The 13,948-nt window shown below is 42.4% G+C and overlaps 1 protein-coding gene and 1 non-coding gene across 2 annotated transcripts in view; one reads left to right on the forward strand and one right to left on the reverse strand.

The window, feature by feature from the left end:
• Smim14 (small integral membrane protein 14) overlaps positions 1–12,846 on the forward strand; it is a 47,707-nt gene extending 34,861 nt beyond the window's left edge. The window contains exons 4-5 of the mRNA XM_038335808.1: positions 9,792–9,934; positions 12,175–12,846. Of these exons, the coding sequence (XP_038191736.1) occupies positions 9,792–9,934; positions 12,175–12,207 (176 nt within the window). The 3' untranslated portion in view covers positions 12,208–12,846. The remainder of the gene's footprint in view (positions 1–9,791; positions 9,935–12,174) is intronic.
• On the reverse strand, positions 8,871–9,006 carry LOC119806115. Its single transcript, XR_005284146.1, has one exon.
• Positions 12,847–13,948: the final 1,102 nt, after the last annotated feature.

The following is a 13,948-nucleotide window of genomic DNA, read 5'->3' on the forward strand; positions in this document are numbered from 1 at the left end:
AAATGTTTTGACTGCTTCAAGTGAGGGTACAGATGCCTCAAGGAAGAGTCAATGATTTGTAGCTCTTCTCTCGTGGGTAGAAGTGCATGGCTGAAATCCCACATGGCAGGCCAAGGCAACAGAATGGTGAATTCTAGGCTATTTTGTGGTACATGGCAAGAACCTGTGTGAAAAACAACATGACTCTTGCTTTGTAGCTTCTTCAGCGAAAAACATGTTTGTGGGAGACTAATAGGACAGATAGGGGCTCCAGGCTTCCAGGGTGGAAAAGTACGGGAGGGAATTTGTGAAGGATGTCTACAGAGTCTACTGTAGATGTCCATCAGGGAGAAAACATATTTATGGGGTCTCTCTCTTGACAAGGTTTCTCTGTGAAGCCTTGAGTGTTCTGGAACTTGCTCTACAGACCAGGTTGGCCTTGAATTCACAGAGATACGCCTGCTTTGGCCTCCAGAGTGCTGGGATTAAAGGCATGCACCACCACTGACCGGTGGAAGCTTTTCTTTAATTTGATATTTCTTTTTTTTTTTTTAACAAATGTAAAAATTTGTTTTATTTCTATTGGGGGAAGGAAGAGGATAGATATAACTGTTATCCAATTTTCTGTCCACCGTGTACACACATACCCACACACATACATATACATACACACCCAAAAGTTCCCCCCCAAAAGCAAAAAACCACCCTCAAACTGTATCAATACTTCATATTTTGACCAAAAGAATAGATCCTGGGAAGTGCAAAATGCAAAATCAAATGACCAAGAAATGCTGATCAAACAGCATTATTAATATACAAAATATTTAATTTGATATTTCTAACCTGATTCCAAATCAAAAATAATTTTTACATCAGAAAGCATATTCAAGCATTCTGAAGTCTCATGCACACATCCAAAGGCTTTGGCCGCCAGATTATGTTGTCTGTTTCTTGTGTGGTGCTGGTTTTCTAACCTTGCTCTCAGTCATGCTGGGCAAGTGCTCTGCTCTGACTAGCCCCAAGTTACACTTTCCACCTTGTTTTTGAGATAGGGTCTCTCAGTTATGCTGTTGTAGCATCTGTGAAGTCCCAGATTTGAATCCCCAGCACCGAATAAAGAGGACATTTTAGGGATACATACCTGTATTGCCAGCACTGGGAAGGATCAGTCTCTGCTACTTAGTGAGTTATGAGGCCAGCCCGGCATACATGAAACCTGTCTCAAAAGACAGAAAATTTATTTACTCAATTAGTCAACAAACCAGGCAACTATAACATAAATAAAACATAAGCCAAAAAGATAAATGGTAGAGAAATACTTGCGTTCCCATTTGTAGAATCTACATGAGCTTTGGCATTAGCCAGTGAATATGTTTTAGGTTTTTAAGTTGCAAGTTTTAATTTATTTGCACGGTTGCTAAAGGCACCCAGTGTTTTTTCTCATTAATAGTTCTTTGCTGCTTTATACTATTTATTTCTTTTATCAAAACTTAACTTTTGGCCAGGTGGTGGTAACGCACACTTTTAATCCCAGAACTCAGGAAGCAGAGGCAGGTAGATCTCTGTGAGTTTCAGGACAAAAAAAAAAACAAAAAACAAACTTTTGGCATCTTTGGGTTTTTTTTTTTGTTGTTGTTGTTGTTGTTTGAGACAGGTGTCACTATATAGCCTTGGCTAGCCAGGAGCCCATTATATAAATATAAATCAGGCTAGCCTTTAACTCACAGAGACTGCCTGCCTCCACCTCTGCCTCCCAAGTGCTGGGATTAAAGGTGTGCATAAACAGCCATATTTATTTCTTTGTGGTGTGTGTTCATGTGTACAGGAGTACCTATGTGCTGCTGTACATACCAAGTGTGTGCACATGTGTGTGAAAGTCATATGTCCACTGCAGATGCCATTCTTCATGAGCCTTCCACCTTGTTTGTGATACAAGGTCTCTAATGGGATCTAGGGCGAACCATTAGGCTAGACTGCTTGGCTGGCCAGTGAGCATCAGGGAAGAATCCCCCATCCCCAGTTTACAACACTGGGATTAAAAGTGTACCACCATGCCCACTCTTTTCACACGTGGGTTCTGATGATTGAACTCAGGGCCCTGTAGAAGGAGGCCATTTGTTTGTTCCCAGCTGCTTATCCCCAAAATAATCACACAGAAACCATATTATTTGCAATGCTGTTTGGCCAATAGCTTAAGCATTTTTCTGGCTAACTCAAATGAACTTAAATGAACCCATCTCCATTAATCTTTGTACCATCATCACAAGGCTGTGGCTTACCAGCGCCTGTCTCTGGCGGGGCTACATGGCTTCTCTTGACTCTGCCTTCTTTCTCCCAGCATTCAATTTAGTTTTCCCCGCCTACCACTATTCTGTCTTATCACAGGCCCAAGACAGTTTCTTTATTAACCAATGGTATTCACAACATACAGAGGGGAATTCCACATTACCTCCCCTTTTCTGTTTAAATAAGAAGGAAGATTTTAACTTTAACACCACCTCAACTCTCATAACCAGTTGGCCCATGCTGCCACCAAGTAACTTGTAGCACACTGCCCACAAATCCCACTTAAATGCTTGGCCTCCTGTAAAAGCCAGAGTTCACACTGGCAGCACAGCCCAGAAAGCCGCCATTTCAAAACTGCACAGCTTTTTTCTGCTACCCCTGAATCAGGAAAACCTCTCTTAAAGGAGCCATGGGCATTAAGCCATGCTTAACTGATATATATATATTATGTATACAATATTCTGTGTGCATACCTGCAGTCCAGAAGAGGGCACCAGACCCCATTACAGATGGTTGTGAGCCACCATGTAGTTGCTGGGAATTGAACTCAGGACCTTTGGAAGAGCAGGCAGTGCTCTTAACCTCTGAGCCATCTCTCCAGCCCCATGCTTAACTGTTTTGTTTTGTTTTTTGCCTAGAATTTCTTTCCAAACTCTCAGGTTTTAAGTGGATTTTAGTTTTCCATGTTTGCATGGCAAACACATCATTGATGTGGCTGTCTAACCAGCACAATCCTTGACATAATTTCCTATCTTCTCCCATTTCTACATAAAGCTACTCTTTATCTACTGTGAACCTGTGCTTGTTCAGTCTTCCCAACTCTCTCTATCCATGTTTTCCTTCCAGTTCTAACTTTCTAATTACTCTGTCTTCCTTCTCCCCCTCAGGCCTCATTAGCTCATTCCCTGGAGCTGTTCCCTTCATACACTCCCTTGGTTATGTTCTCAAGTCTCATGACTCATTACTTATGTGCTGGTGACTATCTTCTGGACATGTCTACTGTAATGCTTCACAGGCACCTTAAAACTGTCTTCTTCACCGGGCGGTGGTGGCGCACGCCTTTAATCCCAGCACTCGGGAGGCAGAGGCAGGCGGATCTCTGTGAGTTCGAGACCAGCCTGGTCTACAAGAGCTAGTTCCAGGATAGGCTTCAAAGCTACAGAGAAACCCTGTCTCGAAAAACCAAAAAAAAAAAAAAAAAAAACTGTCTTCTTCAGAACTGAGCTCCTAGAAGTATCTGCCATGGCTGCTTTTCTTCCTTTGTCTTTCCCATAAGTTTGTGGTATCCCTGCCCTGAAAGTTACCCTTGACTCTTCTTGACTCTCAGGGGTCCATCCATTATCATCTACTTTTGGGATTTAACCAAAACTATACTTCATACCACCCCATTCTGCCTCCTACCTGTTCCATCTCCTGTAAGTTTTTATAATAGGTTCCTTTTGTTTGTTTAAGACAGGGTCTTACTATGTAGCCTTGGCTGGTCTGGAACTCAATATGTAGAACAGGCTGGCCTAGAATTCACAGAGATCTGTCTGCCTCAGCCTCCCAAGTGTTGGGATCAAAGGGTCTTGTCACCATACCAGCCTGATATGTTCTTAACTATCTTCTCTGTTTTTCTTAACGTAATAGCTGTCCAAATAATAGTTTGCGTTTGCCTTCTTCTCACTTAAAACTTTTTTTTAAAGATTTGATTATTTATTATGAATACAGTGTTCTTCATGCATGTATGCCAGCATGCCAGAAGAGGGCATCAGATCTCATTATAGATGGTTGTAAGCCACCATATAGCTGCTGGTAATTAAACTCAGGACCTGTGGGCCGCCCCATCAGCCCACTCATCTAAAACTCTTAAGGGTTTTTTTTAATTTGATGCATAATAGAAGTCCCATGTTATGTCCTGGGAGGGCTATGACCTGGCTATGATTGACTGCTCCTGTGATGAGTCTTTCTCTGGTATCCAAACCTCATCCCACTTCTAAACTAGTGATGGGCAGTATTGAGCACATCCCACATCCCACTGGATCCTCATGCAGGGGCATCATTGGTTCCCCATGCTTGGAATATTCTTCCAGATAGCCTCACAACTCCTGCTCGCTCTGCATCTTTTTTTAAAAAAATGTCTTGAGGATGGTATATCCTAAAAAGATATTGGAGGATGGCACCCAAACTCAGGTCATCAGGCTTGGTGGCAGGTGCCTTTAACTACAAAGCCATGTTCCTGGTCCTCACTCTATCTACATTTTGACAGTAGTCTTACCTTTTTTCTTTCTCTCTCTCTTTCTTTCTTTTTTGTTTTGTTTATTTGAGAGAGGATTTCTCTGTGTAGCAGCCCTGGCTGTCCTGGAACTCTCGCTGTAGACCAGCCTAACAGACTGTAGACTAACAGAGATCCACCTGTCTTTGTCCCTGAGTGCTGGGGTTAAAGGCCTGCACCACCACTGCCCTGCCCATAGTCTTACCGTCTTAGTGGTACCAGTCTCTGTTTTTTTAATATAATATAGAAATAAATACAATTTTTTAGACATTATCAGTAGTAAAACAGAAACCACTTGTCATACAACTTAGAAAAATGTACTTTACATAACTTAAAATTCTTTACAGATAGAAACCTAGAATCTCTGTTGTTCTTTTTTTTAAGATTTGTTTATTTATTATATATACAGTGTTTTGCCTGCATGCCTGCACGCCAGAAGCATGCACCAAGATCTCATTCCAGATGGGTGTGAGCCATCATGTGATTTTTGGGAATTGAACCCTGGGACCTCTGGAAGAGAGCAGTCAGTGCTCTTAACCTCTGACCATCTCTCCAGCCCTCTGTTGTTCTTAAAAACTCTTTAAAGTTTTTTCCTTTGTCTAGTAACTATGTATCTAGTGACTGTCTTTTGTCTAGTAACTGTGTATCTAGTGACTCTTGGTCCTATAACTAGTATGTATCTAGTAACTCTGTTTTACTTAGGCTTTTTTTGCTAGGTAGGGATTAAAAGTGTCCACCTGCTACCATTGGCTACTTAGTTATCTTATGTCAACTGTTCTGTTTCTTGAAGGCAAAGAGGCTTTGGAGGCAAATTCTTTCTGTCTTCTAGATCTACACTTGCCATGCCTTAGCATCTTCATCCTCTAGTCCCTGCATTTTGTAGTTACCTTTTAGTAAGGATTTCTTATTACAGAAGGCAGCCATCTGAAGAGCATTGCTAGACTTTTCATAGAAGCACTGTGAAAGACAGTTCAGAGGTTTCTCTGAATATGAAAAACATTGTTAGGGCTTTGTAGAGTCTTTTTTCTATTTTAGTTTTTCAAGACAGGGTTTCTCTGTGTAACAACTCTGACTATCCTGGAACTCACAGACATTCCCACCTGCCTCTGCCTCCCAAGTGCTGGAATTAAAAGGCGTGCACCAGTGCCTGACAGAATCTTTTTAAAAGACTATTTCTTACGCTGTTTCAGATCAAACTTCAGTACTTATGCATGGTAGGCAAGCACTCCACTACTGAATCACACCTTAGCCCATCTCTCTTCACACAGGATTTCACTGTGTGGTTAGGCTGGCTTCAGACTCATTACCTCGCTCAGGCTATCCTTGAACCTACTGTGCCTAACCTCCTCAAATCCTCCTTAGTATGTTTTTTTAATGTCTAAGCATTGTTCCTTCCATTCTCTTCTTTGCTGCTACTTAAATTCTGTCGCCTTTGCCTCCTGCTTTACCTCTGATTTGTAGAATTTTATTGTGCTCATATGCCAGATTTACTTCCTAGAATGGCACTAATTAGTTTTCATAGTTCAGCAAACCAGGAGTAGTGGTGCAGGCCTGCAACCCTAGCATTTTGGAGACAGAGACAAGAGAATCAGGAGTTCAAACCACTGTGGCTACGTAGCATATTTGAGGCCAATCTGGATGCATGAGATGTCAAAACAAACAAAGCAATTACCAGTAAGATGGCTCAACAGATAAAGCTGCTTACCTCCCATCTTGGTGGTCTGAGTTCACTTCCCTGGGACACACACACACAGTAGAAGAGAACTAACTTTCTCATGGTGTCCTTAGACTGCAACCCGTGTGCTATGGCATGTATGCTTATACTCATGCATATACAAAATAAGTAAATAATGTAATTTTTAAATAAAACCAGACTAAATTATATTCCTTATGTTAAAAGCTTGGTGTAGACTGGAGAGATGGCTTGGCAGTTAGGAGCTTGCTGCTCTTGCAGAGGACTGAATCCAGATAAGATTTTGTTTATTTATTATATATGCAGATTTCTGTCTGCGTATATGCCTACAGGCTATAAGAGGGCACCAGATCTCACTACAGATGGTTTTGAGCCACCATGTGGTTGCTGGGAATTGAACTCAGGACCTTTGGAAGAGCAGCCAGTGCTCTTAACCTCTGAGCCATCTCTCTCGCCCCTAGTTTCCAGCTTCTATGTCAGGCAGCTCATAAGTGCCTTCAGTGTAGCTCCAGAGCATCTGAAGTTCTCTTCCAGTACCCACACAGATGCACACATACCACTTAAAAATAATTTTTTAAAGCATTACTTGTCACCTACCTCTCTGTGACCGCCTCAGGCAATTCTTTCTTCTTCCTCCTCCTTCCTCTTATTCTTCCTCTTTTTTGAGGCAGGGTTTCTTTGTGTGGACCAGGCTAGCCTTGATCTCACAGAGATCTAGCTGTTCAGCACATCCAAGGCCCTGGGTTTGATCCCCAGCCTTGGAAATCAGCAGCAACAATCTGATCATCTAATTAAGGAAGCTGGGAAGCCATTTCTTCAACTGAGAAATGCCATGATACTTTGGGAAAGGTAGCAGGACAGTAGCAGAAGGAATGGGATCTTTATAGAAAAGGGAGGTAAAGAGTTAATGGGAGTTGGTTGTGAACACATGCTAGACAGGGTGGAGGATATGGAGTGCTTTGGAAGGACTGAGTTTGCATGAGTAGTATTGAATTATTATTACATCATATTCATTTGGGAAGGTTTAAAAAAGTATCAGACCACACCCATATGCTGCTCCTGAGTCAGATGGTCTGATGCAGGGCCTCAGAATCTGCGATGTGGGTCACAGGCCTTATTGATGTACAGCCAGGTGAGGGGGACATTGGCTCAAGAATGTGGAGTAACTAGAAGAGATAAGGTTGGGAGAAGGGAAGATTAGTTAAGTAGGACCAAATCACACCAGCAAAGGTCAAACCAGTGTGCTCAGAGTCGGATGGATCAGCAGTGGTTACTCACTGGGCTGGTCAGCAGAGAGGTTCATGTTACTGGAGTTTTGGATGACACACTTGTTTGGGAGTTAGGGAAAGGAATGTGAGGCCAGCCTAGGTTACCCTGGAGACCTGATGATAACGAATGATGGGTAGACCCTGTGTAAGAAGAATAGGATCTAGTGAAGTTCAGGTAAGATGGTTCAGCTGGTAAAAGCATTTAGCACCAAGGCTTATATCCTAAATTCAGTGCCTAGGACTCACATGGTGGAAAGAAAGAACCAGATCTTAAAAGTTACCCCCTGGGGGCTGGAGAGATGGCTCAGCGGTTAAGAGCACTGGCTGCTCTTCCAGAGGTCCTGAGTTCAATTCCCAGCATCCACATGATGGCTCACAGCCATCTATAATGAGATCTGGTGCCCTCTTCTGGCCTGCAAGCACACATGGAAGAAATGTTCTATACATAATAAATAAAAAATAAATAAAAAAAGTTACCCCCTGACCCACACACAAATAGAAAAAGATAAAGCTGGGCGGTGGTGGCGCACGCCTTTAATCCCAGCACTCTGGAGGCAGAGGCAGGAGAATCTCTGTGAGTTTGAAGCCAGCCTGGTCTACAAGAGCTACTTCTGGGACAGGCACCAAAGCTACAGAGAAACCTTGTCTCAAAAAAAAAAAAAAAAAAAAAAGAAAAGAAAAAGGAAAAAAATTAAAAGGATAAACATATTTTTTTGTTGTTTTTTCCAAAAAGGGGTTTGTAGCTTTGGAGCTAGTCCTGGAACTAGCTCTTCTAGACCAGGCTGACCTCGAACTCACAGAGATCCTCCCACATAGGCTTCCCAAGTACAGGGATTAAAGGTGTGCACCACCACCAACCCAGCTAAATTGGTTTGTTTTGTTTTGTTTTTGAGACAAAGTTTCTTTATATAGCCCTGGCTGTCCTGGAACTCACTCTGTAGACCAGGCTGGCCTCATACTCAGAGATTCACCTGCCTCTCTCTGCTGAGAGCTGGGACTAAAGGCTTGTACCACCACCACCTGATTCCATTAGGTATTCTTTTTTTCCCTTAAGATTTATTTATCATGTATACAGTGTTTTGCCTGCATGTGTGCCTGGAGGCCAGAAGAGGGCACCAGATCTCATTATTGATGGCTGTGAGCCACCATGTGGTTGCTGGGAATTGAAATCAAGAACCTCTGGAAGAACAGCCAGTGCTCTCAACCTCTGAGCCATCTCTCCAGCCCCCATTAGGCATTCTTAATCAGCTTCTTTAAATCTCAGAAAAATCTATGGATTTGTGATTTCCTAAGTCCATTAACCTTCTGCAATCAATGCAAAACTGTTGAATATGGAGTGGCACAGTGATAAGTGTCTTCCCAGAGTCTCAGTTTTTTCTTTCTTTTTTTTTATGTATGGAGCCATCGCACAGAAAATCTGATAACTATACAGACTCTGTTGGCAGGAACCGACTGTTTTGATGTATGTGACCGTCTATGGTTGCATTGTACAACTCAGTTTTTTCTTAACACAAAATATGAATTACTGGGGCTGGAGAGATGGCTGAGTGCTTAAGAGCACTGACTGCTCTTCCAGAGGACCCGGGTTCAAGTCCTAGCACCCACATGGGTGGCTCACAACTGTCTGAAGATCCAGTTGCAGGGGATCTGACACCTTCACACCAATGTACATAAAGTGAAAAAGTTAAATAAACCATAAAAAATATTTAAAAAATATGAATTACTACATTCAGTTGGGCTGCTTCTTGCAGAGGCCCAGAGTTCTATCCCTAGAATGTGTGTCAGATGACTCACAGTCTGCCCATTACCCCAGCTCTGGCGACCCGACTCCTACACAGACACATAATAAAAGATAAAATTGTAAAGAATTATTAAATGGGGCTGCAGAGATGGCTCAGTGGTTAAGAGCACTGGCTGCTCTTCCAGAGGTCCTGAGTTCAATTCTCCGCAACCACATGGTAGGTGGCTCACCACCATCTGTAATGAGATCTAGTGCCCTCTTCTGGATAGCAGGCATGCATACATGCAGGCAGAACACTGTATACATAATAAATAAAAAAATTAAAAAGAACTATTAGACTAGTTCTTTACTATATAAAGTCTTTACTATAATTTGGGTTGTGACTAACATAAGTTATACCTTGTAGATTTTTCTCACTTGAAGGAACGAGAAATTGAAATATATTCGTTTACAGCTTTACTCTAAATTATTAGTGTTTTTCTTACTGTGATTTTTAGCATTAGGATCTATTTTACCTTTATCTCACAGTTTTACGGTTTCGCTCCAGCTGTTCCTCTTGTTTGTCTTCAGTGCCAGGACCCTCCAGCGACAGCAGTATCAGCATCACTGTGATCCTGATGGCCTGGGTGGTGATTGCAGTGCTCCTGTTCTTACTCAGGCCTCCGAATTTGAGAGGCTCCAGCCTCCCCGGAAAGCCCTCCAGTCCTCACAGTGTAAGAATTACTCATCCTTTTGGGTTAGTGTGGGGGTGTTTGTTTTGACTGAAGTATCTAAATTATCCAGGAGAAAACTTCATTCTTGGACTGAATTCTTTCATTGTAGTCAAAATAAAATTTTCAGTCCCCGGTTGTCTTTTGTGGAGGTAAACATAAAAAAATAACAAACAGAGCTAGGTATGGCTCATCTGTAATTTCTGCACTTGGGAGGGTAGATCAGGAGGGTTACCACAAACCCAAGGCTAGCCTAGTCTACCTTGTGAGTTCTAGGCCCCCTTGTACTACGCCTTGTTCTATTTTAGAAGGTGATAGTATCTATAAAATGACACAGCATCCATTAAAAAAAAGTGTTCAGGCTAACTATATGGCTCAGTTGGTAGACTGCTTGCCTAGTGTGCATGAAGCCCTGCATTGGCTCCTCAGCATCTCACACACAGGGTGTGGTGGCACACCTGTAATCCCTGCACTGGGTAGGTGGAGGTAGGGCACTCAGAGGTTCAAGGTCATCCTTTGCTAGTTAGAGCCAGATAGCTAGAGCTACTTAGCAAGTTAGAGCCTAGTTTGGAAACCCCATCTCAAAAAAACAAACAAAATAGCTTTCTTTTTTTTCATGTTGAAGCTACATGTTAGAACCAAACTACTCTTACTTCTGTTATTCAGCCTTCACAAAGTGTGGTTCTTTTTTTTGATAATTTATTTAACTTTATTTCATGTGAGTTGGTGTGAAAGTGTCAGATTCCCGGGGTCTGGAGTTACAGACAGTTGTGAGCTGCCATGTGGGTGCTGGGAATTGAACCTGGATCCTCTGAAAGAGGAGCCAGTGCTCTTAACCTCTGAACCATCTCTCCAGCCCCAAAGTGTGGTTCTTAATTGCTGCATTTTTGCAGCCTTATGTTGTTAATGTTAGAACTTAAAAGGAAACCAAGTATACAGTGAGAATCGGGCTGCACTGTGGAGCTTCGGTAGAGCGGTCGACACGCCCCATGCTGTCAGCTAAGAAGGGTGTCAGTGGCACACACACCCTTTAACTCTGACCCCTGGGAGGCAGCGGGAGTTAGTGAAGGGCAAGGAGGGAAGGCAGCAGAAAGGAAAACTTTAACGTACTTCAGGCTTTTCTTTTAAAGAACTTGCCTGTGTAGAATATTTTTTCTTAGCCTTTTTTCTTACACTGTGTGTACACCTTTATTATTTTTGTCAGGAAACAATATCTCCAGTGTTTAGAGATAAAGCAATCCAACTTAAACTGACTTAGAAGTCATCACAGGTGATACACTCCTGGACCTTATTGGTCCTAGGAACAGTAGTTTCTGTGTCTTAAGCAAGGAACAGAGAAACCAAACTGCAGTAGAAGTGCTGCTCCCCCTTCAGCATGCCAGGAAGGAAATAACGCCTTCCCAGCAGCCCTAAAATTTGGTTATTTTCTCTCTCTCAGGATCCTCGTACCTCAGCCCCTGTGGCTTGGCATAGCTTTCATCTTCTTTTAGCTCAGATGCTTTTAATGCAAGTAGCAAAAACCAACATAACATAAAGGTGACTAAATAGATGGATTATTGGTTAACAAACCAAAAATCCAGTTAGTTTAGTGTTGAGGAAGCTTAACGATCTGAAGCAGAACACGCTCTACACAGATGTAATTCCAGCACATAGGCTACCTAACAAATCCCCTTGTCTCAAAAGAAACAAAAATTGGCAGTGCTCTCATATGCTCTGAGGAGATAGCTTAACTGGGAGTGCTTGGCCAATGTGTGTGAAGCCAACCTTTGAGGTACCCGAGATAGTGTGCAAGGCCTGCTCTAGACATATATATATATATACACATACATACATGCACTCATGCATGCGTGGCCAGTTTCTGTTCTCTTACTACAGGCTTCACTGGAAGTTGGGCTTCCCTTCTAGTGGTAAGAAGCACAAGCACCCAAGCCACATTCTGGCACACATCCCACAGTGAGAAATCAGAGTCTCCAGTGGGAGTGTCTGCACTCAGCCATCACATCAGGGAGAGAGAGGACAGACACCACCTCATGGTGGCTGCTTCCCTTTCTCCACACACAAGCAAGCATGGGGCAGACACTGCCAGACCACAGTTCCCCGTATAAAACCTTATGTTCCCTGTGTAAAAACTTGAGGACTCCAAGTACAAATTTAGCATGACGGTGTTGGGGACAGGTGTGCTGCTCCCTTTTTACTTCTTAGGTGTGTTAAAAGTCTCTCCACCCATTCTTTTTTAATGCCAGGGACAGGACCCACCTGCTCCGCCTGTGGACTAACGCTTATGTGGGAAACAGATTGTTAACGCTGTGCACGACCAAATGACTGAAGATGACCAGAGTACTCTTAGCTGTTTTTCCTTTTCCATCTGCAATTGGGGATGGTATTGTTTTCATGAGCTTATAGAAATTTCACATGCAAATTGACTTTTGCTTCTTGTGTTGCTCAGTTCTTATTTACGGTATACCTGAGTAAATGGATCTCTCAGAACGTTCACAGGGCTTTGTTGGTTGGCCTAATTTTAAACATTCCACTCATTGTCCCTGGAACCGTGATCATAATGTCTTTGGTGGTTTCTTGCCCAACTGAAGGAAAATTGAGATTTCTGCATTTAAGTATTTTAAGTGGTTTTAATAGATTTTAATTTTTTCCATAAGGTATTTATTTGGGGTTATCTGGTGTGAATGACGGAGCCACACTGTATTTACTTTACATTGGCAGTTTTCTGTAGTTCTTGGGACAGTGAAGCTTTTAGCCTATGTTCCTTAGAGCCTCCAGCTGCGATCCGGGTGGCTACATAGATGGCTCATGTGGCTAGAATAGGAAAAGTAAACTGGTTGTTTAATGATTTTTTTTAAATTCACATTAAAAATTTCTGATGTTAAGAATACTTTAAATAAACACGATTGATTAATATAGTGGTTGGTTTAGAATCCATTGCGTGTCGTTGAAAGCCACTGTACACTAGCCTTACACGGCTCATGAAAGGAAGAGTCAATTCTGCCTTTGCCAGATACACTCTACCCTGGGCTAACATGGGCTGTATTTTGTCTCTTGAAGCGAATGCCTCTCAGCAAGCCTCTCTCCCATTCCAACACTTACCTATTAGAATGGAATCATCCTACATCAGTGTGTGGGGTTGACATATTAATTCCCATTTATTTTCACAACTTTTTATTTGAAAAAAAAATTTAGTCTTTTATTGCCCTTCTGACACGAAGAAAAATTGGTTTATTCCCAGGAAAAGGGGGAAAATACTTTTATTTCCAAACAAGAATCACACCTCTCAGCTCGATTGGTTATGTTTAGTAGTGGGAAGTGGATGTATTGGAGTGGAAAGGAGTATCAGAAACTGAAATTTTAGAATGTATTTAAAAAGTAAAAGGTTGCATTATTCTCTAGCTCAAAAAGCACTGAATACAAATGGCATCTGGACATACGTGGACGGCCTGGAGTTTTTGTGTAGGAAGTAGCTGCAGATGATCCGTTGGGACTAGAATATACTTTGCTATCAATGTAAAGATTTCCTCCCCAGGTCAATCTAGGCTGTCACTGTATAGATCTGAGAAACTTTGTGTAAACTAAATAAAATTGTCTGTCCTTGTGCCACTGACAGACCTCTGGCCTGGCTGCACGTCACTGCTTATTCCCCTATGTGGTGGGTACCCTCTGGCCCAGAAGCATGGTTCAGGGCATCACTTTGGCCTGTGCTGTGGTCCTGGCTGCTGACATTCCTCCTGACTCAATGCTCAATGCTTGAAATAATAGAACCATCTTTTAGGTACTTATGCTTATAAAGGGTGACTTAACCCAGGTAAGTTAAATCCCGAACAAAAGAAGACCACAGGGTGAAAGAAGGGTTTCTCTCTTTCTGTGGCCAACTGTTAGTTTCCCCTGCTTCATTTCTGGTAGCCAGTTTACCAAAAGCCAGATATGGCGGCAGTCTTGAGGCCAAACTAGACTAAGTAATAAATTTCTGGTCAGGTTGGGCTGCATAGGAATACCTTGCCTCAGAAGGGG

The sequence above is a fragment of the Arvicola amphibius genome, chromosome 1 (assembly GCF_903992535.2).
Source record: "Arvicola amphibius chromosome 1, mArvAmp1.2, whole genome shotgun sequence".
Lineage (NCBI taxonomy): Eukaryota > Metazoa > Chordata > Mammalia > Rodentia > Cricetidae > Arvicola > Arvicola amphibius.